Genomic DNA, 23,680 nt, shown 5'->3' on the forward strand with positions numbered 1-23,680 from the left:
TATTCTGGCCTGGAGAATTCCATGGACTGTAGAGTCCATGGGGTCGCCAAGAGTCGGACACAACTGAGCGACTTTCACTTCACTTCACTTCAAGCAGTTAGTATTTCCCTAAAAGCACAGAGTGCAGGACGTCACGTTGACTGGGGAATTGGCACTTTTAACAAGTGCTTCAGATAATTTTTATGATTAGTCCAGTTTGGGAAAAACGGAACTTCTTTATGCCTAGGTTAAAGCGGTTTTCAACTGCATGCATCCTCAGGCCCTAAAAGAATCAGTGCTAACACCCAAATAAACAGCTAACACCCAAATAAACAAATCACCCAAATAAACAAATCAAGATGCATAATTTGATCCACTTTAATAGACAGCTTGATTAATTGTGATCCAGGAAGGCTAAAGAATCTTGCTGAGACGTGGATAGGAAGCCAGCCCCAATATCATGATTTTCAGTCTAAGTGCTCTTTTTGCTGAAAATTAATGATCTAATGGGTTAAAAATAAAACCTGCACCAGGTCCTAAAGAACTTGTCTGCATTAGCATCTCCCAAGATTCAAAGGCCTCAGTACTCTGTACAGCCAGCTCCCCGCTTCCCTGGTGGGTACTCACGCTGGTGGAGGCAACTGCTTCCTGCACACTCTCCATAATGAATTCCTTGGTGATCCGGCGAGAGGGCAGCTCGTTGAAGAGGGAGTTGATTAGGGCCACTTTAGCTGCATCCCGTCTGGCCTCAGCTCTACTTAAGCAGCACTTAAGAAGGGAAGGAGAAAAGGAGTCATTCAAGAATCCGGCATCTCATCATTTCGCCCCGACCCAATGGGTCTCTGGACATTTATTTCTATTTATACATGTACTGTCTGCATGTATTCTTCCATAGCCATTGCTAATCCCCCTGATGATCGCAGACGTTCTTGCAGCCCCAGAGCCCATGCAAATGTCTCGGTTAGTCTTCACATGTTTTTCTCTTATTTCACAGTCACTGAATGCCTGTGTGTGACAGGCTTTCACACTCTGTTAATAAATAATAACAAACGTAATCATGGCAACTGTTCTGTGCTCAGTGATTGCATTCATTACCAGGGCCCTCCTCAAATCTTTATTTCAGAGAAAAGAAAGTAAGGACCGAAGGAAAATGGGAGACACGTTTAACACAATAATTAAAAACATATATTCTGGAGTCAGACTCCTCGGGTTCCGAATCCAACTCTGGAACTCACTAGCTGAAAAACCAGGGACAAACTAGTCTTTCTGTGCCTCAATTTCCTCCTCTCTAAATGGGAATAATAGTGGTCCCTGTGTCGTAGGGTTGAGGATAGGCTCAATTCATTAATATAGAGAAAGCACTGAGAATATCCAGCACGTAGTAACACTCTGTACCTCAGAGTGTTACGTAAGTATCTCAGGCTTATGTTTTTTAACCTTCAGGTTAGGACCAAGTGACTGCTGTGAAAGATGGTTTGGGCTTTTTTTCCTTAGTGTTGGATGGCAATCTATAAGCCTTTCAGGTAGCTTCAGGCAGCAAAGCCCTTCAAGCTTTAGACCTCTCTCAAGGTTTTGACCACCTGCATTAAACCAGGGGTGTGGAGACTGGGAGAGGTGTCTTTGCAATTATGGATTTGGCTGGAAATTTACAGGATACTGAATTCTGAGTCAGCAGTCTTGGGTACCACCTCTTCCAGGAAACTTTCCCTGACCACTCCCAACTGCAGGCTGGGAGGAGCAGCATCCATAAGAGGCACACACCACACTGAAGGGTAACTGTCCACTAGCGCTCTGCCGCCCAAGCCCGGGCTGTGAGCAACCTAAGGACGGAGCCTTTGACTTAATCAACTCTCTGTCTTTGCACCTGCAACATAGTTTGTTGAATGGATAATTGAATATAGCCTAGGAAATTGAAAGCACCCGTCACTAAAGCGCTTGACAAAGTATTTAAGAAATCCTCTTAAAGAAGAGAATTTAAGATATACACTTATTCATTTTAAAAAGTCCCATTTCAATATACCCTTTATTGTATTCATAATCCAGTAATAGAAAAATATACTAATATGTGAATTGCAGAGGGGAAAATTGGCCTTTTAGTTCAGGCACTTTGAGAGTACTAGTTTTGCCCGAGTGTAGGGTGTGTTTATTATTCTTCGGAAAATCAGTTCCCCGTTAAAAATCAAACAAAGTTTTTGCAATATTACCTGACATCTGTAAAATCAGCTCATTTTAACAAGAATTTGCTGTATGAAACATATAATAATGCCATTGGGGTTTTAGAATTTAGAGAATTAGATTCAGATCTGGGCACTCTTACGAAACTTTATATAACTTTCTATCTAAATAATAGCAATTTAAACCATCTTTCATAGAGCGAGACCTAGTAAACACTACTTAGATAAAAGAAGCTATCTATTTTAAATAAGACCAGCTAAGTACTAGATCAAAGGCGCCACATACATTTACAACCAAATGGCACTGCTTCTGAGATCAAAGTGCTTCAGGGCTGAGAGAACAGAGAGAGCCTTTACCCAGAAAGCATGGAAAAGGACTCTGAGACTTAACCAGAATTGAGATTTTTTCAAGCAGACACATGTCTTTACTTATTTTATTGTTTCAATGTACAGAATCTTTGGTTAAAATCGGGGAGAAAGTGTACCAATTAATAAGTACATAAAATAAAATAAATTCTGAGCCATCAAAGGCTTTCCTTGCTATTGTTCTTTGCATTTCTGAAAGACAAGTGCTTCAAAATGTGTATAATGTTAACCAGCCGCTTTCTTTTAAATTTTGGAGCTACAAATCTGAGCCAGTAAAACTGCATATTTTTCTTTAGGGATCTTTTAGTGGGAACTCTCAAACCATAAGGACCTGTGTTTGGACAAGAAATTTGGCCAAAAGCAATCTACTTGGCAAATCTAAGTCAGACTGTGGATTCTGTTGTACGAACAGGCACTGTGAGAGTTACCATCGAACAGTGGGAAATTCTGCAAGAAAATAAAATACGGTAAGTGACAGGATGTTTTATCCATGTGTCCAAACTGGTCGTCAAAGACATCATTTGGGGAGTGAATGAAGTATGATGTTATTTCAAAGCAACTTCCTGCTGGGATTGGACTCCCCAGGTTGTATGGTTTATTCTTGCTGTTTGTCAGCCAGACCCCAATCATAAATACAGATTTGTAAACCATGACTTATCCGCTAACCATTCTTACTTGTTAACACAGAGAGACAACTTCTATCCTTTGCACTTTGTGAAAGTGCAGGGCTGGAATATTTAATAGTCAAGATTTTACTCAAGTCAGCTGTGGATTTCTTTAGCATGTGGAGCCACATGTTTTTCAAGTGGCTAGAAGACCCCACTCAGACATTTATCTTGATGCTTGGATGCCTTTCATTTGCCGGTAGATTATAAACCACTATAATCATTTCAAAGCCTCTCAGCTCTAAAATTAAAGCAAAAAAAAAAAAAAAAAAGGAGCATCTGTGGCATTGCTCAGGAAAACTATTTAAAGGTGGGGGTAGCCAGCCTCTGAGAAAACCCCCAGCGATCTCTGCCTCCTGGTATTCACACTTGTACATGCTGTACAGAGTTGGTCTGTGTAACTAACAGAATACAGCAGAAGCTATGGTATGTCACATTTAATATTAATATTATGTTATAAAAGGCACTGTGGTCCTTCCTGGTCACACTTGCTTTCTCTTTAGGAAGACTCAGCTGCTGTGTTGTGAGTAGTCCTACTGAAAGGTACACTTGCTAAGGATCTAACTAACTCCTACTGCCAAGAGCCTTCTGAGGGAGACTGAAGCTGATCCTCCAAACCCCATCAAGCCTTTAGATGACTGTGGCTCCAGGCTTGACTGCAACCTCTGGGAGACCCTGGGCCAGAACTACCCAACTAAGCGGCTTCCAGATCCCTGATCCTCAGAAAGAGTGTGAGACAATGAGAAGTTTTGTGTCAGTCTGTTACCCAGCCACAGATAGCTAACACAGAAGCTTTGCTCCCATCAGGTAATTGGGAACTCCTTCAGCTCACTCTTGAGATCTGTCTGTCTTAGTTGCTCAGTCGTGTCTGACTCTTTGCAGCCCCATGGTCTGTAGCCCACCAGGCTCCTCTGTCCATGGGATTTTCCAGGCAAGAATACTGGAGTGGGTTGCCATTTCCTTGAGGCAGAGTTCACTAATAGTAATCCTTGTTGCTGGATGCTGAGCTAAACTGTTCTAGGTGGCGCTAGTGGTAAAGAACCCACCTACCAACGCAGGAGACATAAGAGATATGGGTTTGAGCCCTGGGTCCGGGAGATCCCCTGGAGGAGGAAATGGCAACCCACTCCAATATTCTTGCCTAGGAAATGTTATGGACAGAGGAGCCTGGCAGGCTATAGTCCACGGGGTCCCAAAGAGTTGGACACGACTGAAGGGACTTGGCACGCACGCACAAGCTGAGTGTTTTATGTCGATTGTCACATTTAGTTATCACCACAATCCTGTAAGGTTTATTTTGTTGTTATCCTTACTTTGCCCTTGAGAACACAGAGGTTACATAGCACAAGGTCATACAACTTAAAAAATTATCAAAGCAAGATTAAACCCCTGTCTGTCAGACTTGAGAGCCCAGATTTTTAACCACAACACTATTTTGCTTGTCACAGAAATGGTCACCCACCTTGGAGTAGAGAAGAGATATAATTTGGCTAAAGTCTCCCAGCATTCCCCAAATCAGTATAGATAGTACTTTAGCCCAAGCTAAATACGTGCTACTGCATGGATCGTTTTGACATAAGATTCCAAGAATATCTCCTCTCATTCCCACATGATGAACTCAACTTCTTTTAAAAGAAAAGGCCAAGGAAGAAGCAGTGTAGTATCTCAAGAAACTGTGCTCAGTGATGAAGGCATGTGCTAACACTTATATTAATATCATCTTCTCTCCTATGTCCTTTTGGTTCTTTTCTTCACCTGGACTGTAGGGATAAGGAAAATGGAGAAAGACCAGCTGTGACTAGAACAGGAGATCAACTGTCAGCCCCTGTTAGAATTTTCTTGTGCAGTCTGGAATTGTTCTCTTGATTAAGAATGGAGCCAAGATGCTATCCAAAAGTCTACAAGCAATAAATGCTGGAGAGGGTGTGGAGAAAAGGGAACCCTCTTACACTGTTGGTGGGAATGCAAACTAGTACAGCCGCTATGGAGAACAGTGTGGAGATTTCTTAAAAAACTGGAAATAGAACTGCCACATGACCCAGCAATCCCACTTCTGGGCATACACACCGAGGAAACCAGATCTGAAAGAGACACATGCACCCCGATGTTCATCACAGCACTGTTTATAATAGCCAGGACATGGAAGCAACCTAGATGCCCATCAGCAGACGAATGGATAAGGAAGCTGTGGTACATATACACCATGGAATATTACTCAGCCATTAAAAAGAATTCATTTGAATCAGTTTTAATGAGATGGATGAAACTGGAGCCCATTATACAGAGTGAAGTAATCCAGAAAGATAAAGACCAATACAGTATACTAACGAATATATATGGAATTTAGAAAGATGGTAATGATAACCCTATATGCAAAACAGAAAAAGAGACACAGATATACAGAACAGACTTTTGGACTCTGTGGGAAAAGGCGAGGGTGGGATGTTTCGAGAGAACAGCATTGAAACATGTATATTATCTAGGGTGAAACAGATCACCAGCCCAGGTTGGATGCATGAGACAAGTGTTTGGGGCTGGTGCACCAGGAAGACCCAGAGGGATCGGGTGGAGAGGGAGGTGGGAGGGGAGATCGGGAGGGGGAATACATGTAAATCCATGGCTGATTCATGTCAATGTATGGCAAAATCCACTACAATATTGTAAAGCAATTAGCCTCCAACTAATAAAAATAAATTAAAAAAAAAGATTAAATATAAAAAAAAAAAAGAATGGAGCCAAGAGACTTGAGAGTTTTACCACACAAATTTTAAGGGTTTTACCTCAACAACTTTAAGATATATTTGGTAACCCTTCAAGAGCAAAAAGTCATTTAAATTAAACTCCAGCTCCACCGGATGAGAAATTCTCCCAAGACCAGCTCCTTCTGGCTCTTTATTTTATTTTGGATGTGAGATCATTGACAAGCTACTAGGAGCCCACAGGGTATGTTATAAAGACCATTGCTAAGCCTTGGCCAGCAGTCCAAACCGAAAATTCGAAACCTTTAGTTTTCATGGAAAGATCACCTGGGGAACTTGATAACATGCACATTCCCAGTCAGAGTCTCTTCAGATGGACTGCAGTGGGGGTCTGCATTTTAACAAGCTTTCCAGGTGATTCTGGGGCAGGTAGATCCAGGACTATCCTTAAAGGAATGTTGCTCTAGCTTCTGTCCGTTCTGTGTCTCATTTCTAATCAGCAGAGGCAGAACCAGGTTTTGTGTGGGACCTGAAGCTTACACAGTTTGAGGGATTTTGTATGAGAAAAGCAATAAGAAATCACACATTTTAAACACTTGGCTGTGAATTTGAAGTAACCTATGCAGCAGAAGTTTCACTGGCTTCACTGTTGAGAAGAACAGTCTCTGGTCACTACCATATGCGGAGTTTTCCCCTTCATACCAACTGATTCTCTTATGCCAGCTGGGTATGCTACAGCTCATTTCAGTTCAGTTCAGTTGCTCAGTCGTGTCTGACTGTTTGTGACCCCATGAACCACAGCACGCCAGGCCTCCCTGTCCATCACCAGCTCCCGGAGTTCACCCAAACCCATGTCCATTGAGTCGGTGATGCCATCCAACCACCTCATCCTCTATCGTCCCCTTCTCCTCCTGCCCTCAATCTTCCCCAGCATCAGGGTCTTTTCCAATGAGTCTGCTCTTTGCATCAGGAGGCCAAAGTATTGGAGTTTCAGCTTCAACATCAGTCGTTCCAATGAACACCCAGGACTGATCTCCTTTAGGATGGACTGGTTGGATCTCCTTGCAGTCCAAGGGACTCTCAAGAGTCTTCTCCAACACTACAGTTCAAAAGCATCAATTCTTCTGCACTCAGCTTTCTTTATAGTCCAACTCTCACATCCATGCCTGACTACTGGAAAAACCATAGACTTGACCAGACGGACCTTTGTTGACAAAGTGATGTCTCTGCTTTTTAATATGCTGTCTAGGTTGGGTATGCTACAGTTTAACTCAATTCTGAAATTGTCCACCTGGAGACAGCATCCGATTCCACAGATGGCTCTGTCCTACCAGATGACCCCACTTCAGACACCAATCACAAGTCCCTGTGTTTCTGATCAAACTGCTAAAAATGACAGATTCCTACAACTCCTTCCTCAGCATCCATCATTTGCTAGAACAGTTCAGAGAACTCATAAAAATTAGTTACCTACTAGATTATTGATTTGTTATAAAAGGATACAACTCGAGAACAGTCAGAGAAAGATGCATAGAGCGAGGTGTGTGTGGAAGGACCCCGTGCTTCCACACCTTCTCCCAGCACCACCAACCTAGAAGTTCTCTGAATCCCACCATTTAGGACTTGTATGGAGGCTTCATAACATAAGCGTGATTGATGAAATCTTTGGCCACTGGTGCATAAATCAATCTTTAGCTTCTCTCCCTTATCAGATCAGAGGTTGGGGCTGAAAATTCTAAACTTCTCATCATATGGCTGATTCCCCTAGCAACCAGGCTCCATCACTAGGAGCTTCCCCCAAAGCCACTTCATTAACATAAACTCAGATGTGGTATAACCCTTTATTTGTTATGAACACTAAAAGATACCTTTATCACTCTTATCACTTAGGAAATCCTAGGGGTGTCAGAGGCTGTTGGGCAGGAGCCAAACCAAATATATATGTCATCATGAATCTCAATATCGCAATAGTATATCCACCTCTGCTAACATGAAACAGCCTAAGTTCTCACTAGAGAAATTACTTTTACACAAAAGTTAGGGATAGTAGCATTCAGGTTGAAAAAAATCATTTATGACTGTTCTTCTAAAATTAAGACTTTAGGAAGTATATAGGCACTTCTAACTTAACTGAAGTCTCAATATTCCTTTTTACTCAGCAGTTCTTATTTCTTCATGATAATTTTTCATGTATCATACTATACAACAGAAAAATTAAACCAAGATTTATTTGTGGGTCAGTGTGCTGTCCTGAAATAAAATGGTAATTAGTCCATTTTTTAGGATGTACAGAAATTTTTAAAATTCCTTGAAATAAAATTTTAGCAGTCATGTACATATTGTAAACAAAAATGCCTAGTAAGATACTAGTTTTATTGTTAATTATTGATAACAATACAAATTAAAATTATTATAAGTGCATTACTACTCACAGAAACATTTTCCAGCCAGGATGACACAGTTTATATTCTGAATATTAACTTTCCTAGTATTCCTCATTTTATTAACAGTTTTTCCCATGCTTTGTCTTAGAACATGTATTGAGGGACTGTTTCTGGATACTAATATTTTTCTGTTCATACACCCCAACTATATGGCTTTTGAAAGAAAGCCTGTGGAAAGATATCAATATAAGTGACTTTTCTCCATCTTAAACAATAGACTTTTTAGAATTTTTTGCATTTGCATTTTAAAGACATCAAGAAAAATAAAAGTGTGCAGATCCTAAATCAACTTAGGTGCACTTTATTCTGTGCCTGCCAGTGGTAGCTGAGGAGCTGAAAAGTGGTCGGTGAGGAGCAAGGTTTTTTGAAAAAGACCTGTCATGGATTATCCATTTGACAGACTGTGTCTACATGTAGACTCAAAGCTGAAGGCGCCATCTCTCTGGGGCCAGCAGCAGGTCAGTGTTATTTAGTGGCATTTGCTCAATAGCAAGTCGGACCCAAGGGGCTCTCCCAAGCTGGGACTCTGCAGGTGGCAGAACCAAATAAACGGACTCTGTGCGAGGTGAGAATTCTTGCCCAGATTTTTTAGGCTATCAAGTCTGTCATTCAGGTGGTGGGGGGCACTTGCTGGTGTGACTCGGAGTCCAAGTCTCAGCAAGTGACTTGCAGAGTTTGCGTGTACGGCCTGCCGGCTCTGGTCAGTGTCACCAACACCTCAGTTTCATCCTGACAGCAAGCCTTCAGCACAAAGAATGCCACACAAACCAGGCCCTGATGCTAATTGTCCCCCTTTCAGTTCTTTAAGACCTTGACTGCCCTGGTCTAAGCATGAACATGTGCATGTGTTCCAATTTATCTAATTGTAGATATATTAGCTTTTTTTTTTTTTTTCTTTCCAGATGGTGATGAGAAAAAGGGCAACCGTTGAGACTCAATCACCCAAGTTAATATGGTGTCTCTTCCCCCGTAGGTCAGGCTGGCTGTAAATATATTGGGAACAATTTGGAGCTCTGTGTGTGCTGGGAATGGGGGGTGGTCTTTGCTAGGTGTGGGGGAGGGGGCTGGTCTGGGAGTCCAATTTTCAGGGAAAACTCACCCAGTTCCTGTCAACTGAAAGAAACGTTTCATGCACATGGTGGGTCAGAATGTTATTTTTATAATATAAACCACCTGGCCTCCTCCTCGTTTACCTCTGCTGCAAATGCTATTCTACACACATACCTAGACCCAGGTCCCTGGTAACTATTACAAAACCATGTTGTATTTTGCTCCTTGAGGTTTTTTTTCTTTTCCCTTTTTTCTTTTCTTCTAATTCTTTTTTTTTTTTTTTTCAAGTTAAGGTGAAGACAAGATGGATTGATCAGGGCTCAAAGTTTTGGTTTATTTTTACAGTTGCTTTGATGTAAAAGGACTTGGCTCTGATTGTGTAGAGAGAGATGCAGGGATGGGGTGGGGAAAGGTGAAGTCAGCCTTTCTTCCTCCCTCAGCAACTCCTAAGACTGTGAGCATCTTTCTAAAGTTTAACAGCAAAGGCTGGGGAACCCCTCTGGAGATTGTCCCAAGTCTATTTACCTGGAGCCTTTCCCCAAGCATTATCTTTCACTATATGTGGAGATTCTATTAGGAACAGCAATATGTGAATATCTCTGTTTATTTTGCTTGATGAAAAAAAAATAAAGTTAGCAAAGAGTTCTGGGTAATAACCAGGTCTCATTAAAACAATATGCACTTCCAGTTTCACAGGCAAGCCATTAAAGCCTGGATCATTAGCTGACATATGACTTTCAAATGGGAAGGGGTTTTAACTAATCTTCCTATCTTTGAGTCTCATTAGTTGCCAAACAGGATGCTTTCCTGTGGAGATTTCTACCAGGAAATACCTCCTTTAGAAGTTAAGTTACATTGCATAGCATGTCGTGTGTCAAGGTATACAAATCTAGTGACAGAGAAGAGGTCATGGCTGATTTCAAACAGTAATAGTTGACATTAAAACAGCATTAGTGCAAGGCAGTAGTCTCAATTTTATGGCAGGAACTAAATCTTTCTTTGGAGCATGGAATGTTAAGGCTAGGCCTTATTTAATAATCAGTAAAAAGAGAACATTACAATTCCATTTAGCCATGACTATGAATTAATCAAATTTTCTCCTAGCCCTTCTCTCTTGGGAAAAACTTAATTTTATAAACTTAGTTCATTGTGATTTAATACTTTAAAACAAAAAGAAGGATCATGCAACCTATGAAAGTCTAAAACATGTTCTATATTTGATAGTAAAGTGCATTTATTGCCTTAAAAATGTTGTTCAGTTGCTGTCATGTCCAACTCTCTGTGACCCCAGGGACTGCAGCACGCCAGGCTTCCTGTTCTTCACTATCTCCCAGAGTTTGCTCAGACTCATGCTTTTCAGTCACTGATGTCACCCAGCCATCTCATTCTCTGTTGCCCTCTTCTCCTCTGCCCTCAATCTTTCCCAGCATCAGGGTTTGTTTGTTTTTTTTTTTTCCAATGAGTCAGCTCTTCGCATCACATGGCCAAAGTATTGAAGCTTCAGCATCAGTCCTTCCAATGAATATTCAGGGTTGGTTTCCTTTAGGGATTGACTGGTTGGATCTCCTTCCTGTCCAAGAGACTCTCAAGAATCTTCTCCAGCATCACAGTTTGAAAGCATCAGTTCTTTGGCGCTCAGCCTTCTTTATGGGTGGTGGCAGGGAGTAAAGCACATGTTTCAGAGTCAGGGGAGGACTTGAATCCTAGCCCTGATGATGTAGAAGTGTGCTTTTAGGTGCTTCATTTACTCTTTTTGAGTCTTAATTTCATCATATAAACTTTTGGGGAGGGGTGTGGACTAGAGATACTATAGGCCTAAAAATAACTGAAACAAATGAAACACACCTATCCTTCTTCTGGGTAGTATGTACCTTGGGAAGGCAGTTTTTCCACATGACTGGCTGTAGAAAAGTAGTCTTTCTAGGCAAAGGCTTTGGTGTGAAAACCAACTGGCATAAAAATGGAAGGCCTCTCAGAGACAGTGCTTTGGAAGAAGTTCATCTGCTCTGAGTGTTTTCCCACTTACTTCTCCCAACTGTGTGTGACCTTGTTACACAATGCCAAATACTGGTTGAAAATGAAAAGAAAAGAAAAAAAAAATCCATCAACAGATTTTTTAATGGAAAAATTAAATGTCTCAATTTTTTTTTAAAATTTTTATTTGTTTAGTTTTGGCTGTGCTGGGTCTTCATTGCTGCTAAGGCTTTTCTCTAATTGCAGAGTGGAGGCTACTTTCTAGCTGGGATGTGTGGACTTGTGTGGATGGCTTCTCTTGTTGCTGAACATGAGCTCTAGGGCATGCGGCTTCAGTAATTATGACTCCTGCATTCTAGAGCACAGGCTCAATAGTGGCACATGGGCAACTAATTGCTCCATGGCATGTGGGATCTTCCCAGACCAGGGATTGAACCCATGTCTCCTGCATTGGTAGGAGGATTCTTTACCACTGAGCCACCAGGGAAGCCCTAAATGTCTCAATTTTATGTGGTGCTTGGCATGATACAAAAAACCCAAGTACCACAAAATAGGTGAAAAAAAAGTATGGTACCACAGTGAATTAGCGTTCTAAACTTCAAATAAATTACACTATCACATCAGTGTTTTAGCCAGGGGATACATTTTTTATACAATCAAAACTCATATACATAAATAATCACATGGTGTAGTATTATAGTCAAAAGAATTTTTACTTTTTATTCCAAATAAGAATAAAATTCTATAACCCAAATCATTCTAGCAGACTATAGGGAAGACTATGTCACTGGCTTGAAAACAAAAACTTGAATCACAAAACTTTTAATCAAATATAAAATAAGAGAAAATACTCAATTAAGTTCCCCCTTTCAGATTTGGAAACAAAAACAGCTGCTGAAACAATGAGTGGCTTTCCTTCTGAGTTCATCAAGAGGGGAGCCAGACGTTGAGCTGATGGCTCTTGTGTTGCTCTTATTGTAAAAAATGGAAATTATTGCAAGTTTTCATGGTCATGATATGTGGCTAGGGAAGGATTAATGGCCTAGACAAAAATGGCATGGAGAGAATACATCCAAAATACATGAATTCGTACTTAATGCCTGCAGTATTAGAAGATAGTTTCTTTTATAAAAGATAATAATCACTAATGTGTTTCAGTATAACTTTCTGAAAGAAAAATAGTTTAGTAACAATTGATTGTTTTATTTATTGTTTAGAAATTAAAAAACAAATCATATTTTCACTTCTCTTTTTCTATAGCAAAGTAGTTTATGAAGGCATGGTTAAAAGGCAGATTTATGGTTGATTTATCTCCCTCTGGCTCTCTGTTTTTTGGGGGGTTGTGGCATCAAAACTAACTGAAAATTCTTCAATTAGTCTTCCTGGACACAAGCCTCCCATTTACTTCAGTGGGAGGTTTCTTTGCATAAAACCAGTGGTTTGTGTCCACCAGAGCCTTTTGACTGCTTTCCTTTGATTAATCAGAAGACTAAGCTCAGTCTGAATACCGCTTTTCTAAAGAATGAATGGGCATAATCTCTTAGAGCTTTCATGAACCAGAAGGATTAATCCTGCAATCCAGTCCCATACTCCACTTCAAGTATTTTCAATTACTTGGCACCATTGGAGGTGACGTCCACGGCTCAGTGAGAAGGCTACTGCTGGCATAATGATTTCTCCATGTCCCAGCACATGGTCTTGGCGTTAATAATCCATCGTGAAATGATTTGCAATGCACAAGGGTGACATTTGATTACGTGAGAGGCGTTGCAGGAATGAGCATTTAGGCTCTCACAGACCAACTGCTAGCGAAAATATGATGAAATGTTATGCAGTGAAAATAGCATTTAAGATGGTTTCTGAACAAACCAAGAAAAGTGGAAGGACATTGCTTTTGGAGAAATTTTCTTTTTCTCTTTTTTCCTTCCTGGCTCTCCTTTCTCAAATCACATTTCTGGGGGCCAAATGGGTTAAGATTTGGCAGCCAATCACCCAAGCACATTTTCAAAACGTATTTGATTCAGGAAATTCTGGATCTTTTAAAGCAAGGATGTTAACAATCCTCCTGAGAACCTTAAAATATGATGGTTTAAACATAAGGAAAAGGAAACCCTGAAATGATCAGAGAAATCACCAAGAGGCCACCTTGCTGAAGAGTTCAGTTTTTAAAATTTTGTTTCCTATTTTTCAGAGACCACAAGGAAGATGGTAAATTTACTACATATGGAAAGTCTTACCATTTGGGATAGAAATTTATGGGATGATTGGGAAATTCATCGCTCTCAAGGCAGCAAATACAAAAACGAAGCATTAAAATTTCTTAGACTTACATCCTCTAGATCCATTCACAGATCTGTCAAATGTATTATATTCTAAGTACATTATAATAAATGTAGTTATTACATATGAACAGACATAACACATCCCTGGGTGTGAGTATGGCCAAATCTTGGTTATGTGAGATTGTGGGTGGAGGAAAAGTTACTTTGCATAAATGAAATTCAGAGAGAATTAGAAGGTTTTTTTTTTTTGTTTTTTTTTAATCAATAAGTTCAAATTAACCCACTTTACAAACTAATCACAGATAGGAACACAATAATATCAGCTGATTTTAATGTTACTGATTTTTCCTTCCTAGCCCACCATCTTGCAGAGTTAGGTGAAATACCTTAGTTGATGTATTATGTTGTGTATAATAGTATATACTGTTTTGTATATCAGTCAATAGTGATAATATTCTAAAAAAAAGGACAACTATAAACATCATTGATTTTTTGGATTTGTTATTCATCATTTAGCTGTTCATTCAACTTCCCTGGTGGCTCAGATGGTAAAGAATCTGCCTGCAATGCAGGAGACCTGAGTTTGATTCCTGGGTTGAGAAGACACCATGGAGAAGGGAATGGCTACCCGCTCCAGTATTCTTGTCTGGAGAATTCCATGGACAGAGGAGCCTGGTTGGGCTACAGTTCATTAGGTTGCCAAGAGTCAGACACGACTGAGCAGCTATCACTTTTTTCCTTTTCAACAACATTTATTAGGCACTTACTATATGCAAAACACAGTAGTTGACATTTTAGAGATATAAGGATAGAGACTCTGTCCCTGAGGCACTTACATTTTATTATAGAGACAGAACATGCACATAAGTAGCTGTTGTTGCTGCTTAGTCACCAAGTCATGTCCCACTCCTTTGTGACCCTATAGATTGTAGCCCACCAGGCCCTTCGGTCCATGGGATTTTCCAGGCAAGAACACTGGAGTGGGTTGCCATTTCCTTCTCCAGGGGATCTTCCTGACCCAGGGACTGAACTCAATCTTGCATTGTAGGCAGATTCTCTACTGCTGAGCCTACAGGGAAGCCCCATAAGTAGCATAAGGTGAAAAACATTAAATACTAGAAGAGCAACAAGGATAACTGCTTTGGAAAATCAGAGGAGGTAGAGACTTCTAATAGGAAGATTCAGGGAAAATTCATGGAGAACATGGTATCTGAGTGAAGTCTGGGAAGACAGGCAGGGTTTAGACCTGAAGAGAAGGTGGCGATAGCGCTTCATAAGTAGGTCACACTCACATATGTCTTTCTTATTTATCTTTTCAAAGATATAGTTTTTTATTTTGTTGACCAGCTTTGACAGTTTTGGCCCTATTTCATATCAGATCCCCCAAAGATATCCTGCATATAAATCCAATCTACCTTAAAACAAAACAAAATCCCCCCAAACAGTGAAATCAATGACGAAAGTCCTTTGATCCGTGAACAGAATGCTGTTGCTAAGTCTCATACAGTCACAGAGCTGTGTAACTTTTGTTATGAACTTGCTTGGAATATGGTGGGCCATTTCAACATGAAAATCTGTGCTTCTTTAACTCAAAGAAATTTTCTTTGTATTTATTTGTATTAATACAAATTCTCTTTGTATTTATTTCTTAGTATTTATTTTGTCCCCTTATTTCCTTTGTCTCTTTCTAGAACTCTTATTAGATTAATGTTTACCTCCAGGATTAGTCCCGTATTTCCTGTCTTGTCTTCTTTCCATATCTTTGTCTTTTTGCTCTAAGTTCCAGAAAATTTACTTTGTTATTTAGTTTTCACTTTGTTATCCTTTATTAGTTTGGCTGTGATCTATGTCTACTCATCTGCTTACTCACTTTTTTTTATTGTTCTAATCTGGTGATCACATTGAAAATTTCCTGTTTCCTGCTTGCTTCTTTTTTCATAGCTATTTTAGGGATACTTATCTTTTCATAATTTTCTGAAGATACTTTTTGTAACACTCTTTTAGGTACTCTGCTATTTGAATTATTTCTGTTCTTTTATTTGTTTGCCTTTTTTCTTTTGCTTTTCTTCAAATGTTTGGTGATCTTTAGTCCTTTGACATTCATGGACAAAACAATAAAACCCAGGTTCATTTAAGCAGCTGGGAAGACCTTGCTCTGTGACTGAGTAGGTCTGTTTTCTTAGGAGGCCTCCCCTGAATGGAAGTCTGATGCCAGCTCTGTATGAGTGGGCAGCCTTCACCTTGAATGCTCAGTGGTGGACCCGCAGACTCACAAGGATTAGAGAATCCTCTCCTCAGTTGCTGCCTTTCTTTCCCGTCCCCTGTTCCTCATTCATGCCTAAGTGTCTAGGGTTACATCAAGTTCTGCTCTAAAGCTTCTAGACCACTTTCAAATCATCCTCATCAGGCAATTCACTTTCACTAGTCAGAGGTAAAAATCTACAGCTCAGGGCAGAAGGGGGCAAGACCCCACTGGCTGGCAGTGTCCGAAGTTTTGAAAGCAGTTCTTTAAAATTACCCCATGCTACTGTCAGAGTAAGTCTTCTGAAACACGCTTGAATATATCTTGCACCTGCTCAGAATCTTTCAAGGGTTTTGATTTTATATAGAATAAAACCTGTTCTTCATTTCAAAGCATGAAGACACAGCTTGATGTGAGAGCCTAACCATCTTCTCCTACCATTTGCCTGCCACAGACACACTCAGGCTCCTCACATTCTGAAAACGCTTGTAGCTCTCTCATTCCATGCCTGTGAACACTCTGTTCACTAGGCTGAGAATGTCATCTTGCCTTCACCAATTGGCAAAGACACCCTCAATTGCACATCTCCGTTTCTGATTGCTTCCTGTGAATTCTTTTTTGACTTTCCCTAGGCAGACATAGGGTTGTGGGTCTATTTATTAAACTACATCTTCCCTTCACTCCACAAAGGATTTGAAGTAATATAAAACAGATACATGGCAACGGGATGAAATAAAATGAATGGGGCACACCAGGTTCAAAGGGAGAGTAAAGGTAGAAATATAAATAATATCAAGTATGAGATTAGTCCTAAAAATTACATGATACAAAATTTTATAGTTTATACTACAAAGAGATATACTGAAATCTTGCCTCTAAACTTTTTAGCTGTCAAAGCTAAGAGGGGAAGTTGAGTTCTTCTGAGTTTCACATTGTCCATAAACTATATTTGAGGCATTTTTTGCCAGCTGTTGAAAATTAAGAAAGTTTACTGCACCAAAGGGCTATGTACAAAGGTGACTGGTAAACTGAGAAGTTCTTACCTTTATGCCTTCATTGAACCTTGAATATAATGATGTAATTACTATAACTTTTTTTGTACATTTCTTTCCTCAAAATATGGACCATATATCCTCATTACTTGGCCCAGTGCTTGATATTTCCTAGTCACTCAATGAGTATTTGTTGCACACACTGGATAATCAGATGCTGATTGTTTGTACAAACAATCTAGGGGTACAACTAGAAATGCATCATCATTTATACCCCTTTCATAAACATAATAAAGAATTAGCCAACTGGAAGAATCTTTATACTAATGATCAGAACAATACTTGGAATACCTCTATAATGAGATAAACACATTGCATGTATATCTCATATGACTCCCAACCAACCCCATGGGTATTATTCCCTATCTCAAAATCAGGGAAATAGATAAACGTTTCCCCAAGGTCCACAGGTATTCAAAGCAGAACTTGGGATTAGCACAGGTGCCTGAACCCAGCCTGAACCCAGCCCTGTGACTCTCAACCTTTGCTGTAGGTTCATGCTATGGTGTATAGTACATTGATTACTATTTGATTACAAATTTCATGAACATGAAGACTTTCTACTGATGGAAAGGCCCTGTTGGGAAGACTTTGCCCAGGTTCCTTTGTTCTTTAAGGCTTATTCCAAAACGTTTGAGGGAAAAGGCAGCAGCTATCAGGCAAATAAAATGTTATAAAATTCGTTTTCCACCAAGCAATATCAGGGGATAGCCCCCTAATTAAAAAGTACTCAATTTAAAAACCAGAACCTCTGACCAATTTTTCTCTTATGTAATGGAATATGGCACAACTTTTTTTTTATTACAACCAAGAAAACTTATGATGTTACCACTTTATAAAAAGGCTTACGCTATTTTACCTCAGTTAGCTTTCACTGATAGATTTATGGTTTCTTACCTGAAAATTTCCAAAACAGCTTCCCCCTGGGAGGGTCACATAACTCACGTAGGGTGGTCCAGGAGATGGCAGCGACTCATAGACCACCACACCTTCACTGGGGAATGCAGCCCTCTGCTGCTGCTTGCTTTCCCAAAATTCCTGTAACATCGACACAACATTCACTGAAAAAGACAAGAAAAATAATCAGTAGTTAAGGATGGACATACCTTGGCAAAAACAATATTTTATCTGTGGGTTGGACCGTGTAACATGTCATTTCCAGTGTAAGGAAAACAGAGCATGTGTATGCTCTGGTGGGGTGCTTTCAGATGTGAAAGAGGCAAATACTATTTAACACAAATGTGTTTAATTTTTCATGAGCATGACTGAAGGGGTTTGGCACCATAATTTTAATGACATTGCCGCATGTTAAAATTACAATTTAATTTTTTATATCAAATTTAAAAATCTCTTCCTTCTTTGAGAATTTCCCTTAAAAATTCTGTCTAGAGCTATGATTATCCATGAATCCCATTTCTCACAGATTCATAGACCTGCAAAGGAAAAGCTAAATTCAAGGGTAAAAATACAAGCAACGAAACTTTCATTGGAACTCACCTATTATAAGATTTAAGAGGAGAAAAGCAGAGAGAAGAAAACTTTTTCATGCTCCTCTCCACCCTAATCTAAAGGAGAATGAGGGTAATTGTGTAATAAGGAAGAGGCTGGCGGGGAGGGGGGGAACTGTAAGTGAAACTAATAACATGGAAACCTTGTTAAGGACCACGTCTGTTAGATGACTTCAGAAAACATAGTAATGGCTATAGCCATGTGTTTTGGATTAAATGACCTGTGATAGCCTGCAGAAGTTCCAGATCAAATTAGGTTGGTTTGTTTATCCTCTGTTGCAAATTGAATTGTGGAAATTAACAAGGATAATAGAATTGCAGCGGCAAAGGAGACCCTATAGGTCATGCAGGCGAAGGTCTGCTTGATGCAGGAATTCCTTGCACAGCTCCGCTGATGGCTGCTCATCTGGCCTGATTCTGAACATGTGGAAGGACCTGGTACTTGGCACATCTTAAGGTGGACCATCTCAAATGCTAATGGTTTTAACTATAAAAAGGTCCTTTTAGGGAGTGAGCCGGAATCTGCATTCCTATAAGGTTCATGCAAGTGGGCTATTTCTCATTTCTGGGACTCAGAGAAATTAATCAGTTAATCCCCATCTTCACAAGAAAACCCACTATGTACTTGAAGGTGGCATAGGAAATATGTTGTTTTTGCCTACCTGGCATTTGCTTTTCCTCTTTGTAGGAATAGCATAAAAGCTTTCTTTAAAGAACCACCTTTATTTCAATCATGTCTTCTCTAGGGCTGAAGGATGGATATTACAATCAAAGTCAGGTCACTTAGGGTCAATAATTTTTGTTGGGAACAGTGGAAGACTGGATTCTCCTTTTTCACTAGATTGTTGGGGGTATAGGAGAGAAGTGTGGTGCTGCCTAGGCAAGGGGGAAATCACAGCTGAAAAGAAAGCCAACATAGAGAAGGGCAGAACCAAGAGACAGGGAAAGAAAGACTAAGTTCTCATGTCATAGTTTGAGCTCCTGAACCAACACAACTGCTTTTTCCTTAAGCCATTTTGAATTGGTGTCTCCCACTTGTATATGAAAGCATGCTAACGTAGAAAGTTCTCAGGTTTCCTCAAGTTCCAGATTAAATACCTTTTTTCTTTCAAACATTCTTTGTGTAGTACGATGTCTAGGCCTTTTGACATCCTCCTGATATATTTCTGAATATATGTGCTTCAAAATGCAGGGCTTTGCTATTTTGCAGGAAATCAGGAGAGTCACAGTTTGACCTGGAGGCAAAAATATTTCACAACCACTCTCTAAGCTGTTGAATAGAGCATCTGGCTTTTTCACTTCATTCTTAAGTCACTGATCAGCTTCCAGCTTTACAGGGCATAGTTCAGGAAAATTATCGAGATGCCTAAGGAATAGGATGTCTGTATATATTTAAGAACTGCAATTTTTAGTATTTAAGATGTGTTTTGGGAAATAAACCGGGAAATATAAGACTGTCAAAGGGGATAATTGAATTAACCAATAAAATGTATGCTGATTGGTCAAGGTGAGCTTGGTAATTACAGACATTTTTCATTCATTCAAAAATATTTGAAGTGATATTTTCTACCAGTTGACGTCACTCAGAATAGAACTTTTATTTACTAAATTGTATTTCTGCTCCTTATCTTCCATTTCCTCCCATGTCCAGGAAAGCAAGTATTTTTTGAGCCAGCTGATCTGTCTTTCTACCTGTAGGTGACCTCCAGAATTCAGCAGTGATATCTTGAAGCCAAAAACCAAAACCAGTGATCTGTTGCTCTGATAGTCAGCAAGGGCCATTAGGCTGCTATTTTAAGTTAGTTCATTGCTGAATGATGTTCAGCCAAGACCTGGAGTAGGAAGATGAAGACTCATACTTATCTAGGTAAAATGAACACAAGACTTTTGGCATGTAAAGCTGTGTGGATTAGAGTTCAAAGTACATACTAAGTAAAATTTATGTAGGAATAAAAGTAGCAGTTTTCAGATCTTTTATTCTGCAACTTTGAAGGATTTCTTTGATGGTCTTATGTATGTCATCACCTCTGAAGAGTGCAACATATGTACATGCACACACACAACTCATCTTTCTATCTCTATCTCCTCTTGTCGGCTGGAAAACCAGATGAATGGAGTGCAGAGAGAAGAGGGCCAGCTTGTTGTTTGGAATTTCCAAGATCAGCATATCTGAAGATGCTTTATTTATGAAACATACACTTCTTTATTTTTTTGAAGTATTAGCAACAAAGTTCATGGACAGCGTCAAAGAAAACGCTAGCAAAGGGTCCGGTATGCTGAAGAAAACCACCCCGATTTGAGGAAAGGCCTCATGGCACAGTTTAGACTCCAGGTGCAGCTGCACCTTCAGAGACCAGCCAGTGATCCCGCCTTTCATATTACAAACTGAGGCCACCAAGCATGCAGTATCCCTCCTTACATCTAGGGACCCATCTGTGCATGTGCTCAGCACCACCTTATTTCCTTCAGTCTCACGTGGATTTGTGTCGCTTCTTCTGGGCATTGTTCTATTAGTCACTCTCTTGACCTTCTGTTTTTAAATGTTTCTCCTACTCACTGCTTCTCAGCAGCCATACGTGTGGGCAAGACAACAATAAATGAATAATCAATCAAAAGAAGTACTCGACCTTGGGACAACTTTTGGCTACTAGTTATTAAAATATTCTCAATATAGCCCAAGCTGCTGGAGAGAATATTCTGTATTGCTCTCTCTGCTTCCTTATCTTCCATTCATTTTTAACCCACCGCAATCTGGTGTTCTGCTATATTAAGCTACTGAAACCACTCTGGCAAATATCACTGATTCTAACTTTCAGTCCACATTTATTTGACCTCTAACTGCATTTGACACAGCTGATAAATTTCTTCTAGAAATTCTCACATCCCTAGCCTTTTCTGACTGTATTCTCCCTGTTTCTATCATTTCTTCTGAGTCATTTTTATGGGTCTCTTTCCCTCTGCTCACCTCTCACGGTGTCTTGCATGAGAGTCTTGTCCTCGTCTTTTCTTGCTTCACTCTATTGTTCTTGAATGACAGAACGTATTTCCATTAATCCATCTACCATAATATACGCTAATGGTTACACCCTCCTGTAACTCCAGCTTTGTTAACAGATATTTTCATTTGTTTGTCACTTGGACTTTCCTGATGGTTCAGACAGTAAAGCATCTGCCTACAATGCGGGACACCTGGGTTCAATCCCCAGGTCAGGAAGATCTCCTGGAGAAGGAAGAGGCACCCCACTCCAGTACTCGTGCCTGGAAAATCCCATGGATGGAGGAGCCTGGTAGGCTACAGTCCATGGGGTCGCAAAGAGTCAGACATGACTGAGCGACTTCACTTTCTTTCTTTTCTAAATTCAACATATTCCTCAAACTCAACCCATTTTCTTTTCCATAAACTACTTAAAAAGTGATATTATCATCTATCCAGTCATACAAATCAGATAACTGACAGGAACTTTCAACTTAATTTCCTCTTTCCAGACCTAATAAGTGCTAGAGTTCTGTCACTTCCATATCCCCATGTCTCTGATAGTCACCGCTTCCTCTCAGTTAATATTGCCATTACTTCATGGGTTCACATCTCACCATATATACCACAGTACCCTCCTGACTCCAGTCACCCTCCCATCTAACCCATCCTCAGTTGTTTCCAGGTAATCTTTCTGAACCTTATGGTTGATTAAATCACTCCCATCTTAAAATGCTTCCATGAGTCCCTCATTACCTGCAGAGCAAATAACTCCTTGTCAAGTCACAGAAGCCCCTTTGTCTTGATCCTCTTTCTCATTCCAAACTTCTCTCCTCAAATCAAATCCCAGGCCCCCCTCTCCCTCATGCTTTTTATGCTACTAGCAAGCCCTCTTGAATGCCTTTCCATTCTCTGTCATCTTCCTGGCTGGCACCTACTCATTTTTTTTTTTTTTTTAAAGACCTACTTCCAGCAATAGATCCTTAAAAATGAAAACAGACCCAAAATAATCTCTAAACCCTTCCCGTGGAAACTGCAGTTCTCTGAGAGATAGCATGGATATCACTTGGGGACTTGTTAGAAACGCAGGGTCTCAGGCCCCACCCCAGGCCTACTGAACCAGAGTCTACATTTTTAACAAGATTCTGAGGCAATCTGATGCACATTAAAGCTGGAGAAGCCCTGGGTAGGGTAGGAAGAAGTTGCTCTTCTCGTCTCCTTTACCACGTGCCTATTATATGCCAGGTATCAGGCATTTTCTCATTTAATTCTTACAACACCTTCTAGAAATAGGCATTATCATCCACAACTTAGAGATAAGAAGTTCAAAGATGCTCAGGGTACAGTCCAGTCACACAGTTATTAACTCAGCCTTGGAATTTGTAACTTAGTTTGGTCTGGATATATAGTCTAGCTCTCTGCTCATTCTGAGCCACTCCTAATTATAATGGAATTTAAGTTGTTTTCATGCGTGTCTAACATCTATTAGAAGGATTTCAGAAGCATAATAAATGTTGGTTGAGTAGCTGACGCCATTAAAGTTATGCAAGATATGCCGCTTTTGTGAAGCTGTTGGTAGGCAAGGTGTAGGGGACTCTGCACAAGAATTACTTCACCTACCATTTTCTATGGGCCATTTTTCTGATGCTTGTCTTTGGCAGTCAAACAAAGCAAAGGGTTAATATTTGTATATTTCCATACATGTGATATGATACATTTCCAGCTTGGAATTGTCACAGTGAATGGCAGTCCGTGTCATGCGAACAGGTGTCCTGATCAACCTTCAGCCAAAACTCTGCTCTGGCTAAAAGCAACACTGTAAACACCCAACAGTCATGGGCTTCAGAGGGGGCTGGGATTAAGTCTCACATTCCAGTCCCTCCTTTCAAGGAAAAATGACTAAAGAAGAGACCACAAGAGGAACAAGAGCAAATGGCAAAAGACTAAGGAAGGCCTTGGAACCAGTTTCCTGGGAAGAGGGGCATGAACACAAGTCAAGGTCAAGTCTCTCTGCCTGAGTGTGCCTTCTCCCTGAGGGTCAGGGAGCTATAGTCTGGAACACATATTTTTGGGCTATGCATTATTTCTCTCAGAGTTTGGTGAAATTCTTTTTGAAGAGTTTCTCCATTGTTTCAATGGACACTAAAGGAAAAGGGCTTTTATTCATAAGCCAGGAAAAGATAACATTAATCATTCACGGGGAGTCTACACTTGATCTTAGCCAAAAGGCCGAGAAGCGATCATGGGGAGTCTAGACACCGGACAGGAGAG

At 40.2% G+C, this 23,680-nt stretch overlaps 1 protein-coding gene and 1 pseudogene across 2 annotated transcripts in view; both read right to left on the reverse strand.

The window, feature by feature from the left end:
• Positions 1–23,680, reverse strand: part of LIX1 (limb and CNS expressed 1) — a 53,285-nt gene that overhangs the window by 16,181 nt on the left and 13,424 nt on the right. The window contains exons 1-3 of one of the 2 annotated variants that reach the window (XM_043913682.1): positions 21,401–21,455; positions 17,825–17,988; positions 607–747 (exon numbers count right to left, since the gene is read on the reverse strand). In XM_043913682.1, coding sequence (XP_043769617.1) covers positions 607–747; positions 17,825–17,988; positions 21,401–21,419 — 324 coding nt within the window. In that variant the 5' untranslated portion in view covers positions 21,420–21,455. Of the gene's footprint in view, positions 1–606; positions 748–17,824; positions 17,989–21,400; positions 21,456–23,680 lie in introns of those variants that run through there. The other variant, XM_043913681.1, reaches the window with a different exon arrangement.
• Positions 23,523–23,650, reverse strand: LOC122701207 (annotated as a pseudogene).

Source organism: Cervus elaphus, chromosome 9, assembly GCF_910594005.1.
Source record: "Cervus elaphus chromosome 9, mCerEla1.1, whole genome shotgun sequence".
NCBI classification, from domain to species: domain Eukaryota; kingdom Metazoa; phylum Chordata; class Mammalia; order Artiodactyla; family Cervidae; genus Cervus; species Cervus elaphus.